This window comes from Amblyomma maculatum, chromosome 5 (assembly GCF_055883805.1).
Source record: "Amblyomma maculatum isolate TAMU_Amacu chromosome 5, ASM5588380v1, whole genome shotgun sequence".
Lineage (NCBI taxonomy): Eukaryota > Metazoa > Arthropoda > Arachnida > Ixodida > Ixodidae > Amblyomma > Amblyomma maculatum.
In genome coordinates this window covers 86,228,466-86,243,204 of record NC_139348.1, presented here as the reverse complement: position 1 = coordinate 86,243,204, position 14,739 = coordinate 86,228,466, and the positions used below count along the sequence as shown (strand labels likewise).

Genomic DNA, 14,739 nt, shown 5'->3' with positions numbered 1-14,739 from the left:
ACAATTTATAGACACCCGAGAAATGAATACAAAAATTAGTCACTTTTTGGAGCAATTCTCAGATAGGTGCAAACTATATCAGGATAAGGTGGATCTGATGCATATGATATGGGCGTGTCCAGAAATAAAAAATATAAACGAACAGAGAAAGACGGAATAATTGTGCGAGACTCTACTGTTGTGCTTACACCCTGAGACTCAGCTAGGTGTAATCCGACTGGCTGAACACGCCGCCCGGGTCCAAGGGCTCCAGGCCGTCGTATAGGCGGAAAGGTTGACGCCTGTCCTGTATCTGTGGGAAATTAGCTTTACCACCACCACCAAATGGCACGTTCCAAAAGCTCCGGGAAAAGTTACTCGGGAGGCGTTCTCAAGCCGGGTCCACAGCCTCCCGGCGCTCAAACGCGAATTGCTTTCCCGAACGCATGCCTGGCATGTGTTTCTCAAACACGAAAAACCGAGAAAACAAATTTGCAGTCCATACCGATGCGTTCGCATATAGTGCTGTACATTTATGAGACCGGCGTTAGCGCCATTCATGGTTCCAGAATACAGCAAGTTTCTTGTCCCTCAGGTCTCAGATAGAGCAGCAAGACGCCAAAATACCGTCGTTATAGAGAAAACCGCTGTCTGAGTGGGACCCTTTCTACGTCATTTCCATTTCTTAGCCATGGTCGCATTTTAGAAGTTAGGTTCAAAACACAATTTTTGAAAAGAAAGCTTCACTACGCTTGGATCAGCCGAGGTCAACCTGCCCGACCGCTTATCTTCAATGAGACAGAGGTCAGTGGGCTATACAGCTTCAATGTGCTGCCATCTCAGCATACCACCGCTGGAGCTTTGACCCCTGACATTTGTAACAAATTGTAAATTGGTCAGGACATGTGCAGGACATGTAGTGCGTAGAGAGGATAACCGATGGTCGTTTAGGGTAACAAACTGGATTCCAAGGGAAGGAAAGCGTAGCAGGGGGCGGAAGAAAGTTAGGTGGGCGGATGAGATTAAGAAGTTCGCAGGGGTCAAGTGGATGCAGCTAGCACAGAACCGGATTAAGTGGAGAAATATGGGAGAGGCCTTCGCCCTGCAGTGGGTATAGTCAGGCTGATGATGATGATGATGAAAATGGTTATTAGGAAAATAAAGGCCCAGTATCTATCGCATTCTCCGTGGGCACCTGAACTGCGCCGCATCGGAAGAGAGATAGGTGGCAGTGGAAGCAAAAATAGAGAAAGAGGTGCCGTATTGGAGGGCTGCGGAGTAATTTTGACTACCTGGATAGCTTTGACATCCATTGACACTGCAGAGCACACGGACGTCTCTCTTTATCGCCTCCTTCGAAACGCAGCTGGTGGCGGTCGGTATCGAACCCGAGTACTTCTGACAGTAGTCGGACATCTTAACCGCTGAGCCACCGCGGCGGGGAAATACTTGATGGCAGACACGGCTTCACGAGTTCCTTCCTGTAGTTTACTGTGCACTCGAACGCAGTCTCGGCAATTTAACTGTGGCAAAACCATGCCTGCCCCCATATAAAACTGAGTCTAACCATAACAAAACGAAATAAAGCCACGATTTCGCTTTGCCTAAATAGGTTTAGCAGGATAAAGCCGCAGTCATGTTTTGCTCATGACATCTGACATACTCACTTAAGCTACAAATGCGTTAGTTTTTCGGTACTCTGTTGTACTTCCAAAACACCCCTTTTAGAGAGTGCAAAAATACATCCGTTGCAGTTGACTAAGGTTCGCGAGACTATTCCACCCCTGTGGCGATGGCGCCACATGGCCTCTTTAATTGCTTCGCTTTCACAAGCCGAATTCTGTTTGCACAGCGAGTCAAGACCTTCGCACGAAATCTTGGTGATTTTGAATTTTGTGTAAAATATATATCTACGTTTTCTTAATAAATACTTAGATCCCACTGAACCTAAGTGTCACACTGGGTCCGGCGCGCAATTAATATTCTTTGTGATTTCAAATTTTTGTAAAATATATATGTGTGTTCTCTCTATACTTCCTTAGATCACACTAGATGTTGAGTTAAAAGGCGAAATATTAGTACGTAGATTTTAGGAGAGACCTGGTGGCCGCTCCTGGCCCTACGGGGCTGGGACTGGTAGCTTACTGCCGCATGCGGCGGAGGCTAGCCTGCCACCATATATGTTTATCTGTTGTAAGCCGTCATTGCACCCTCTACCGTTTTGGTGGTGGATGATGGCTGTTGTGACGCGCGTCTTTTTCTCCCTCTTCTTTTTTCTTTCTTCTGTTTTCTCTTCTGTCCGCGGGAGGCAGCGGAGGTGGCTCAGTTACAGATCTAGTAGCAGGCCCGTGCAGTTTCTTTTCCTTCTTCTTTCAGTCGCAACAACAACAATGTTGAGTTACTCGGATTTCAATCTATATTTGTCTACATTTCAAGACTTAACCAGGCTGGACCATCATAATTAAATTTGGCATTACAGATTGCTTAACTTTGGAGATTTTTATGGGTTCATGATCTGCTCGTTAAATCAATAAATCTGAGAATAAATCATTATGTTTACATTAGTTTGTCTTGCGCGCAGTCATGGATCAGCACTCACTGGTGGAGAAGATTCGAAGCCAATTCTCACCGGACAATTACCCGGCCCACTCGATCAAGATGCTGCCCGTTCTGGATTTTTTTCGGAAAGAACTGCACTCCATCTTCACGTCAGGTATATCTCATTTATGAATAAAATGAAAGGAGCCAGCAGTCTGCGATTACAAGGTAAACGTAAGGAACCTTTTGTATACTTTTGTAGTTGATATTGACCAGAATTAGTCTTGTAATGATTTCAGGGCGGAAGAGAAATAAAAAGTGGCTGAAAAAAAAACAAGGCGCCGATAGTGGCGCCTCTTAGCATCTGCGCGTCGCCCTTGCTTCCACTTTTTTAAAAATATCTTTCTGCCTGAAATCATTACAGGACTGATTTTGGTCAATATCAACTACAAGAGTTTATATCCCCTACGTTATATATCCTCTAAGTTTACCTTGGACTCGAAGTTTATTAGCTTCTTTCATTGGTGTCATAGCGAGCCCCTCAGTTCCCCCTCAATTTCCTGCTCATTTATGGATTATCATTCATGTTGTCGGAACACGTAACGCTTGCTTCGAACGCAGATATCGCGAAAAAAAAAGTCGTTTCGTAAGTTAATTACTAGCACATATTCTGAATCATTCAGTTCGTGCGACTTATGCAGCCGGCGTTGCGCGCCATGTACGGCGACTTCGAACCTGAAGCAACGGTTAAGAGTTGCACTGGCCCGTAATTCTTAGTCAGGGTGACAAATAATTTCGAGGTTACTGGACGTCATTTTTTGTATAAAATATTTATGTAAAGCTGTGCAAAAAAGGCAGCTGGAACATATATTGGCAATAGTTTGAAAACGTGCCTATTTGCGGTAGCCGAGCCCTGCACCACGGACTACAAAAGTGGCAGTGGCTGTACGCACAGTAAAGGAACCAATAAGTCACGCTTGTTCCTACAACGTTTTTATTTAGGGGTTCCAGTGCGATATATAAGTTATTTTAATTGCTTTCGGTTGGACCTCCGTGCCAGCTTGGTACTAGTTGATGCTCTTCTGAGCTGAGATATAAATAACAGTGGCAGCAGTTTAACCATGCTAGAAACTAGTTAGACGACCGATAGGTCGGCTTTGCATGATTTTGCAAGGTTTGAAGTTTGTTTTTGTGATTCGACTCACCGGGCCCTTTTTAACGACATATGACAATTTAGTATCAAGTTCTATTTTTAGTTACAAAACTATAATTAATGGTGAATATTTCAGATCTGCAATTGAATTTGTGCAATCGTGCTCAATATAAGTTGTCTAACAATATGTGACGATTCTTTAATGTGACGGTAAATATTCATAACTAATTAATGGTGTGCAGTTAAAGCTACAAGTGTAGTGCGATCGCTCTCGATAAAGCTGTACAAAAATATGTTACTTCATAGTGTAAGTGTAAAAATCAATTTTGTAATCACAAAAATGTCATTTTCAGTACATATTTGCATTCAGCAGAGCGTACTTATACTTACGGCGTCCAGTTCATAAAGTTCATCTATACTTAACATATGCTATCCAGCGATATTGCACTTGCGTTGCGATTATTCTCGATAGAAACTACACAATGTTATAAGTATTCTCTTGCTGGACCTTGAGTTGAAGGTTTTACATCTCGGCTGAGGTGAAGAGCAGAGCTCACGCTGTAATAATACTTGAGTGCAACAATATAACGTTCTGTCTTGTGCACAATAACAACTTTGAATAGGAAGTATAAAATGCCGCTTTAACTGTGTACCGTGTTAGGAGCATTAGCTATGCTGGAAAACTTATACCACCATCTTTATGAGAATACCTGCTCCGCAATGCAGCCAATTACCGGGATGTACATTCATAGAACAGCTCCGTTAAGGTCCTGCGAACTTTAACTAACGACCGCTGTTAAAGGCGCGCTTCTAGGTTCTGCGAGGTCGACGTAACACTGTCCCTCGCAGATTACATAGGACTCAGTGACGTTACACATGACGTCATTGCAACGTGCCAGACTACCTGGCTGAAACACAAAGCTGCCATGATTTAATCATAGCGACATAAGAGAGGACTAATGTGAAGTGGACTGAATTGTCGCACTGATCTCTACAGGAAGCAACTAGCTATCGTTCAATATTAGGCGTTCCAGAAGCAACTGTTCTTCATTTATTCTCTTGTGACGTATGGGGTGAAGGCCGCCCAGGGCTTCAGATAAAAGCGGCCAGAATAGGCCAGTAGAGATCAAGAATGACCACTGTATTGCTCTGAACTAAGAGTGCATTATGTTGGATTCAGTTTTATTTCGATAGATTAAACTGAATTAAAGTGTATTGGGCTGTAGAGTGCTGCACTTTGTTGAATACTGAGAATAAGGTGACATAGATCGCTTTAAGGGTGAGTTGATTTTGCGAAGCAAGTCGGATTACTGTACAATAAGTCGTTAAACTATAATAGTAGGTGCTTTAAAATTTCCCCAAAGCTTTCGAATTTTTAATCTTGATTGCCGGCTTCGACGATCGAAGCAACCAGTATTACAATAGGTAGAACTTGCGAGGCGCACTTTAGCTAGCGCATTCACAACACAAAAGTAGTCTTGAGTGCACTCCGTATTTTTGGCTTCCTCGTCTACTCGCTCTTAGCTTTGTGTCAAAATGTCTTCACTTTCTTCAGAAAGGCTGGATCTAGAAAGCAAAGCTGAACTACAAGAGGGAACACGGTCAGGATGCTCGCAGCAAGCAGCCGAGGAATACAAAAAAAAACCTCGAAAAAATATCGAGAGCACTACGTAATCTACACTACATGTAAGCGAAACCGTGAGCTTTGCTGCTGCGCACGGTAATCACGTTTCCTCTCATTATTATGATGAACTTAATGTACCATCCCTATTATCTTTACTGTCAGAATTGTCATTATTACTAATGCAGCGTCGTTGTTATAGCTGCTATAATCCTCACGGTAGACAAAGAGAATTATGATGTGCGTTTCACGATACCGGGCGTGGCACGGTTGGTTAAAGCGCTCAGTGGCTGGGGATTCGGGGGATGGAGGTGCGATTCCTGGTGGAGACAAGATATTTATTTTTCTGATGACGTTATTAGTATGGTTGACGGCTAATGTCCCGCCTCATACATTCGTTATTAGCACGGTACCCATCAGAGCACAGATGCGATGCACAGATATGACCCACAGATCCCGCGCACAGTTCTCGTAAATAACTCTCGCGCACATGATTTTGTTCCTTGAGAAAGGCTTTTTCATTCAAAAAAGCAGCGCGTAGGTGGCACCGCAGTGGCCTCGCCGGAGGGCTATGGGGGATGCGGCAAAAGCTCGACGTTTGGTCGAGGCCCGATGCTAAAGCAGAGTAGAGAAATTTTTGCTCGCTGCCGACCAGGAGGCCCATCGGCAGCAACGCACGACGAAGGTGCAGCGCACGAGAAGGTCTGCCGTGGCAGCTATTCTGGAATCAACAACCTCACTTAAAAAGGGGCCTTCAAATTTCAGAACTGCCGTCGCGGACTAAGATCATGGTAGGAGGTCCCGGATTGCACAACAGAGAAGGGAGGCGTCAACTCATGCAGACTGTTTACTTAGTTTAAACACGTTTCCTCACATATGTGATAAGTCTCATCAAAAAAGTGTGATAAATGGGCCTGCACCGTACTTTATGATTATCGCAGACTGTTTTCAGGACGCTATTATTGAAGCATCTGTGCATACGTTAACTTGGAGTTTCGCTTATCGCTGTCCAGATCTGACGGCGGCGGGCGGTGACCTGCTGGAGGTTGGCTGTGGTCCCACGGTGTATACTGCGATGGCTGCTTCGCTGGCCTTCAAAAGCATCGTGATGGCCGACCTTGTGCCGGCTAACATCCGCGAGGTGCGCAAGTGGATAGACGCTGCGCCCGACGCCAAGGACTGGACGCTGTTCGCCGAACGGCAGGCCGCCCTAGAGGGAGCTGAGTACGATATATATCAGTTGCTCGAATCATAGTGGTGGTGTGTTGAAATTCTACTCTAAAAATGCTGCCATCACCTACAAGTGGAGTGAGTGAGGATTGTACAGCTCTGATCAAAAGCTGACTTCCTTTTGCAAAATTTTTGAAAGTATATTCGGTATCGCTCAAGAGTAAAGTATATAACAGCTGCATCTTACCTGTACTTACGTTGTGGGGGTTCTCACGGGGCTCCGGCTCCGCTCTGAAAACAGAGGCCACACCGCTAGCTCTGACCACACCCGTGGCCGTGAAGAACGTCACAGCGAGGCAAACATAGCGAGCGGGCCAAGTTTCTCCCTTCCCTTACGGTGCAGTTGAGGTGTCCATAGAAAACAAGTGAGACAGTTACCGCGCCTTTCCCTTCGTATAAATCAATCAATCAATCCGGTTGCCGAAACTCCGGCTCGCTATCAGAGGATCACGGTGCGTGCATCCCGTTCTCACTCGCTTCACTCGCTAGCGACGTCAGAGGCATCAGTCAGTCGCTGCTATCTGTTCCTCGCGCAATGTTCCTATGGGCCCACGCGCTGCTTCCCACAACCTCCCGATAACTCAATTGCTCTCTTAATTTCTCCGACCACAAAGCTTCGTTCATGACAGCCAAGAACTGTTAGTGGAGTGTTTCTTGAAGGAATACGTGTGAAAAATTAAAAAAAAAAAGTTGTCTGTAATTGTACATACTTGTCTTGCTCGACATCTTTGCCTCAATCTATCGAAAAGGTGAAACAGCTGATGAGCGTCGGTCAAATTTCGCATTAGGAAGTAACGTTAATCGCGGGTAATTTTTTTTCTCAACTTTCTCTCTTCTGTCCCCACGAGGCAGCGGAGGTGGCTCAGCTGCAGAACCAGTAGCAGGTCCGTGCATTTTCTTTTCCTTCTTCCTACAGCCACAACAAGTCAAATTATCAGAGGCGAAGTGCGGCTGTAATTGTATATATCAAGCTTCTCTCGACTGCTTTTGAGCACTTTCTGTCGCGGCGGGTACGTTTGTTTCCTATCTAGAAAGCGATGGCCGGATCTGCAATATCCTCCTTGCTTTTCAACGTCATCGCGCATAATTTACCGAAAATATAATAAAAATTATTGCACGGGAAAGGAAAAGGTCAGCGAAAAATGGTCCACTGTGTAGGGGTTTCGGATATGAAGTTACAAAATCGTGCAAAATCATCTGGATCAAGAGCTCTTAGCCAGCTCCGTCGAAGGCGGCAAATGAATGGTACAGACAATGAGTGGAGGACAGGAGCTGTAGGCCTCTATAATGTCAAATTTGCCTCGCCTGAATACAAATGGACGTCGATGCAAGCCTGTATTCATGGGCTTAAAATATCGGTGGCGCCTAGACTCATTTTCGAACAGAACACTGCCCAAATAAAATAGCACAAGCTGTAGCTCGCACAGATTGGCTTTCTACCTAGCGGAAAAACACGGCCCTACCCGTGCGTAGTGCTCTGTCGGCGCAGCTCGCGCGCATGGTGGTGGAAAGAGATATGCAAAGACAGCGATCTGGATCAAATTGAAGTTATAATTTTGTGTTTTTTGTTAAACGATCCGACGTGGTTGAAAACTTCGCAGCCCTCCAGTACGGCGTCTCTAAGAGCCTGATATACTATAGAACGTTAACCCCATGAACCAAACCACAAATGCACAAATTTCACTCGTGTTATTGCCTTGTCTCTCGTTATCAACGCCAGCAACCTCGAAGAGGGTGCCGACATGGTCATCGCGAGGACGCGAAGAGTGGTCCGCGAGGTGACGCTGTGCAACTTTGTGGAACCGGGAGTGTTCTTGGACCATCGCCCAGGGCAGCAGTTCGATGCCGTAATCGCATGCCTCTGCTTGGACAGCGGTTCGGCCGACCAGGAGACCCACCGGCGTGCCACTCGCAACCTGGCAGCACTGTTAAAGCCAGGAGGGGTGCTGTTGGTGTGCGGAGTAACTGGAAATTCGTACTACACGCTCTCCGACAGGCGCTTTCCTTCACTCGTGTCCTGCGAGAACTCCATCAAGGACTCTCTGTTTCAGGCCGGTCTCACGGTGCGCCGATGGGTGGCAGAAGAGTCGCCCGAGTTAATGCGGTCATACCTCAACTACGATTACTCGTACGTTGTAGTGGCCAGTAAAGGCACAATGGACGCCACGTCTATCGGGTCACAGGCATCCGTCTCTGGTTCCAACTGAACTTGTTTCGGTACGAAACATAGTTGCTGATGTCGGCCGGGATATGTAAGCTATTTTAGGGGTGTGACATCTTTTCCAGTCACCACGACGACGGAGGCCGTACTAGTGGGAGACGTCGGCATTTTGCTACATCGAGTTATGGGGTAGCGCTTGAGAAAACAGCCTTCAACCGCCCAATTTATTGTCACGACGCGCATGCATTACTAGGAATTGTAATAATTATTACATGTAATAAACTTTCTCCGAATTGGATTCCATTTTACCTAATCTGTCGCACTGCTTGCAAACTGAAGCTCACGGCAGCAAGCCAGAGTATGGAGTACGAAAGAAGTTCGACCGACTGCTTCGAACTTTGTACTTCGCTAAGCTTGCAGGTACGGTGTATGATTGGAAAATGTTCCGCTGACGCGTCATCCTAAGCTCCGAATAAAGCGTGTCATTCGTTTCCAGAAAAACATTGCGGGAGGTTTCGCAGCACAAGTAGTGCATGAGAGGTTCCTATGTGTTAGCACCTTCATGGTTTTGATATTAAAGCGAGATCATTTATTTCCTCACGGATGGCGTGGTTGGGAATTGTGGACAGGATTTGGGGTCAGTGCATGTCCGCATGAACTGTATATAGAGAAAAAATATTGCAGCGACTGGGTTTCACATCCTCTGCCAGAAAACAGATCAGCGTCCCTGGTTCAGACACGAGAACGCTACCCTATCGGCGTTTATATCCGTACTGTCTGTTTGGAGATGACACGAGTACATATCACTATGTACACTGCATCGGCGCCACACAAGAGTATATGATTACACAGAAAATGTCCTTCGTGATACTAAATCAAGAATGCTTACCCGCATCCCACAGGGAGTTCGTTTTGGGCTTAATACGTTTCCTAATAAACAATAACAAACACAAAAGGTTCAACGGAGTTCTTACGCGACGAAGGTCCATGACATCTGCAGGACGAACAGCCATTCTCGTCTTCCACAAAGAGTGAAGACTCTCCGGACCATAAACATATTAAACGGTATATCGTCATCACTTTGAACTGGGAGGTATTAAATTGCATACAAGGTTATATGAAGTTCTTTCAAAGTGCGTCGGGGAATATCCCAATGGACGATAACCTCGCGGCAATTAATGAAGTTATGTCTAACTGTTTCACGTTTTTACACGACTATCATTTATTCTTCCACAGCATGAAGATTCCTTTCTGCTGAAGCCATGTGTTAACAAGAAGGGTATGAAAATGTTGCTGAAAGAAAAATGTTTTTGAAATAGCATAATTTTGACACGCCACTGTACATAATTTCTTGAGCTTCCACAGTGCAGCATCATATACGGAGGTATATGAGTGGTGTTGTCGGCTCACTCTGTGCGCCATTTGTTTTTTCCCGGCCAAATAATCTAATAAAATGCGCACACACATAATTCTAAAGAGCACAACTTTCTGACGATGTCCAGTCGCTTGATAACAAAGGGAACGGTATGTAGTTACCCCAAATTCCCTCAGTCCTTTTGCCATCCATTCTTGTCTTAATGACCATGCAAAGAAACTCATTCCTTTCGTTGCGAGGGAAGAAAAAGCGCGATTCAAACTGATACCATATAAACGAGAGCGCCCAAGCCCTTCGATGAGAACTTGGCACAACAGATATCTGCAATAGTTCGCTCCCAATCAAATTTCAGGAAACAAACTGAATATTTTGAACGTTTACGTGTGACATGAACAATACATGCAGTATATACGAACCTTTTCAATCAGAAAAAGATTTAAAACTGCAGGGCGCGCAGCTACTGGGCAAATTCTGGAATTTCGCAGCCTTGCCATGCTTCTGTTATCTCTTTGATTTAACTCAGTTATTCGCTGCGGAACTGCTTCGGATCCCGATAGTGCTGAAAGGGCATGCCTAGTAGGTAGAAAGCATTCTGTAAGTACCTACCTTGCAATGTGGAGTTCGTAAACATTACACGACCTTTAATGCCGCAAGTTTGATGTGGGTCTACAAGCTCCTTAAAAATGCTTTTGCAAACTTCAAGCTAGGAATTTCATAAAACATTTTATTCAGTATAATTAAGAGGTCCTTTTTATATTAGCCAACTTGCTGTAGCTTATACCGATCTTCAGTTTTCGGGGTCAAGACTGCGTGCGACGTGCGGAATGAAGGTGGTACCGTATCTGAAAGATTGCACAGACAGGCAAGCCCAGGACCGAATATGTTTCATCACCTTCTCCGTCTGGCCCTGCAGACTGTTTCTACGGCAGCTCTTATATCGCCCTTTTATTCTCCTGAATACGTATTCGCGTCTCAAGGCTTTTTCTGACGCTGTCAGCAAGCCTTGGCACGCCGTTCAAGAAATCACTGTTAAAACCTAGCATTAAGTGTGTAATATTGCCGAAAAATTCACAACAGTGCTAAACAAATGCGCTCACGACCAAAGATAAATCTGATGTCAGCTCGTTTCAAAAAGGTATCTGCATAAATTAGTTACTGAAAGCGTGCAAATTTTCATCGCTTATTGCACGCTTTCTGGACATCTCACCTTTCAGTAACGCTTACCTCTAGCGCGTATAACCTTGGCTTTGCTTGTCTATGTCAATTACCTCCAGTCAATTTCTTTTACATTTTAATTAACTATTCATGATTAGAAATTTGCCCGCCTAACAGAAATTCTAGCTAGTGGATGCGAGCACGATGTTAACGTGAGTGCGAGTGAGTTGTTGCGAGAGGGAGTAGATATGAGTGTGAATGTCAATTACAGGATGCGAACGGGATGTGGACGTGAGTGCGAGTGAGGGGGTACGAGCGGGAGTGGACGTGAGTGTGAGCGCCAATGGGTGGCCGCAAGCTAGATTAGAATTGGGTGTGAGGGCTAGTAAATGGTCGTCGCGAGCGAGAGTGGACATAAGTGTAAGTGAGTGGATGCGAATGGGAGTGGACGTGAGTGTGAGTGCGAGTGAGTGGATGCAAGCGAAAGTGGACGTGAGTGTGAATGCGGGTGAGTGGATGCGATTGGGATGTGGACGTGAGTGTGAGTGCGAGCGGACGTGAGTATGAGTGCGAGTGAGTTGTTGCAAGTGTCAGTGAGAGTGAGGACATCAGTAGATGAGTCAGAATAGCAGTAACAAGAAACATTGTGCAATATCAATGCGATCGCATCGGAATGCTTCTCCCCCCGACATCCAGGTAGAGAAAAACATCAACCCGGATTCTTTTATTTCCCATCGGCAGGAAAGCATTTCCTTCACATTTTTAGACATTTGTATTAAGCTGCCACGAAGGTAGCAAATTCTCAATATTGCACAGCCACAAGGTTCAGCAAACGTTTATTACCGAAAAGCCAACCTGTTCGGAATGAAAGGAAACCCTCAGTCCATTAACCAACAGTTCAGCGAGAAGACGTGTCTTTGCAGCCCGAGTACGTCCATCATTAGGTGATGCTATGTGCGCCCCTCACTTAAGAAGCAGGGACTAGGTTGGAATGGGTAGCGTTAAAATGAAACAGACTTAGACTTCAAACAAATAGCATCCGAATGCAGGGGTTGTGACTGCTGATTTAGAAAGCAGGGTTACTGGCCGTGATAACCTAAAAAGAGTCTTTTAGAAATAATACAGAAGGAAAGCAAACACGAAGGCGAAAAGCAAATTGCACCAAGAAAAGCAAAAAAAAAAAAAAACACAAAGAAAAATGAAAAGACGAATCCATTTACTCTAGCACTTTCGACATTCCAGACGTGTTCAGGAAATACGTAATAGTTTTATGGGTATTGCTCGCTCCGAGTTTAAAGCGTGCGTTTTGCTAAGGATGATTTGGAGCCGTTTAGAGAGGCTAGATAGTTATTATTTTATACATGCCAACATTTTCGAAGTGCAACAACAGCGTGCGCTATGAAGAACCAGCTAGTGCGTAGTCGAATTAGCATTCTTTTTACTCCAAACGTTTTATGTAACAAAGAGCATGTTCATAAATCCTCATTTCTGCTGTTTTCTTCAAACACGGGTGAGTTTCGTCTTTTGGTGCGTAAAATAAATCCCACGATGTGCAAGAATCGCAAATGTGACTATGTTCACGTGTCATGCTTTCATCTTCAAACTCAACTTTAGGAGGTCGCTAACGAAGCCAAAGAAGGCAGGCCTTTGGTCATATTGATGGCCTGATCATTTTGTTATGATCAGAATGGGGCAAAAGTGTGCGACCACACCGCCGCCCCTCCCTCCTATAGAATAAATAATTGCTTTCAAACGTAGCGCGTATGTAGTACTGTCATGATTGTAGATGTCTGCGCTAACCTCCGAACAAATAGTGTCACCTGTTTATACCGTGTCCAACTCTATATCACTTAACACTTTTGAGGTTAAGTTAACAAGGCGACTCAGAAGCGCTCAGCTACTTGCATATAGCAAATCATGCGGGAAGTCTTTAGGAAACAATTAATAAAATTTATAATTATCGCTAAGTAGTCAGTGAAATGACTCCAAAATAAAACCGAATTCCTGGCTTGGTGAAGGCGACTGCTTTAAACCCTGTGCTTGTCGAAGCATGAAAAAACGCAGTGTCAACTTACTCCCTATGTATCACGGAGCCATAGAGGTGGGCATAAATTAGATATACAACGCTGGGCCCGTAAAATCGAAGAAAATGTGAATTTTCTTTCCTTAAGGTGGCGTCAAATACTAATTCCGTTGGAATTCTTTCTTCTTGCATCATCTGTTTTAGCCACAATGCCGTCATCCGCAGTTTTCCTCTGATGGGCCCTGCTGCCTACGTACTCTTAATCATCTTCCAGGCCAGCGACCAGCAGGAATTTGATGTCCCGAATCTGGAATGACTTACATGTGTGGCTGTAGCAGGATCTTCCTTGCAGATGGCTATGTCTTTGTGCGATTTGGAACATTACACCGCCGCTAGTAGTATATTGAGACTGGTGACTTATCAATGTCAGTAAAAAAACTAAGAAAACGGCGTTGCTGGCGGCAGCAAAGTTTCTCATCTCATACGGTAGACACACGGGCTGAGGCAGGCAGTGACATGAAGATTCCTCGGTACTGATTCTAACGCCTCCGTCGTCTACAACTAAATAGACTTTCAACGCGTGTTCCCGCCTTATTGTGCAGCCCGCCTGTATCTCGGTTGCTCGCTGTCATTTCCATGCATCCGTATCCCAGATTGGTCCATACCACAACCTCCCATAGTCCCAGTTTGAGCATCTAGCGGAAGCAGATTTCACGTCAGAAACGGGTTTACCACAAGACATGCCTTTTCCCACGCACATGTAAATGGGATGGAGCGCATTTGGCAAGCACTCGCATATTATGACTAGCAGCTTACCGGTATCGCTCAAAAGGAAAGTATACAACAGTTGCATTTTACCTGTACTCAACTATGGGGCTGAAACGTGCAGGCTGACAAAGAGGGTTCTACTTAAGTTAAGGACAACTCAGAGGGCTACGGAACGAAAAATGGTAGGGGTAACATTAAGAGATAGGAAGTGTGCAGAGTGGGTCAGAGAAATAACTCAAGTTACCGACATTCTAGTGGAAATTAACAAGACGAAATGGGCATGGGCAGGACATTTAGTGCGAAGAGAGGATAATCGATGGTCGCGTAGGGTAACAAGCTAGATTTCAAGGGAAGGAAAGTGTAGCAGGGGCGGCAGAAAGTTAGGTGGGCGGATGAGGTTAAGAAGTTCGCAGGGGTCAAGTGGATGCAGCTAGCACAGAACCGGGCTAAGTGGAGAAATATGGGAGAGACCTTCGCCCTGCAGTGGGTATAGTCGGGCTGATGATGATGATGATGTAAATGCATTGTGTAAAGAGCCAGTGGCAGAAATCTAAAGGTGAGCTTCTCTGCAAACAGTAAACGCTATCGCCACGGCGACCTAATTAGCCGGGGGAGGCAGAATATTGTGCTAGGCTGCAGGTATCAATTGTAAGGCTTCATTTTCTTCATCCCTGTGTTGCAGTTGTTGGTCTTTGCTGCAATCATTTCCTAGTGATACAAAACCTTTTTTGAGGAA

At 45.0% G+C, this 14,739-nt stretch overlaps 1 protein-coding gene across 1 annotated transcript; it reads left to right on the top strand.

Moving 5' to 3' along the window:
- The first annotated feature begins 2,562 nt into the window (after positions 1 to 2,562).
- LOC146188631 (nicotinamide N-methyltransferase-like) lies at positions 2,563 to 8,990 on the top strand. The gene is made up of 3 exons (XM_084603159.1): positions 2,563 to 2,692; positions 6,305 to 6,515; positions 8,242 to 8,990. The coding sequence occupies exons 1-3, from the start codon at positions 2,563 to 2,565 to the stop codon at positions 8,726 to 8,728; spliced, it is 828 nt and encodes a 275-aa protein (XP_084459285.1). The 3' UTR covers positions 8,729 to 8,990.
- The last annotated feature ends 5,749 nt before the right edge of the window (positions 8,991 to 14,739 follow it).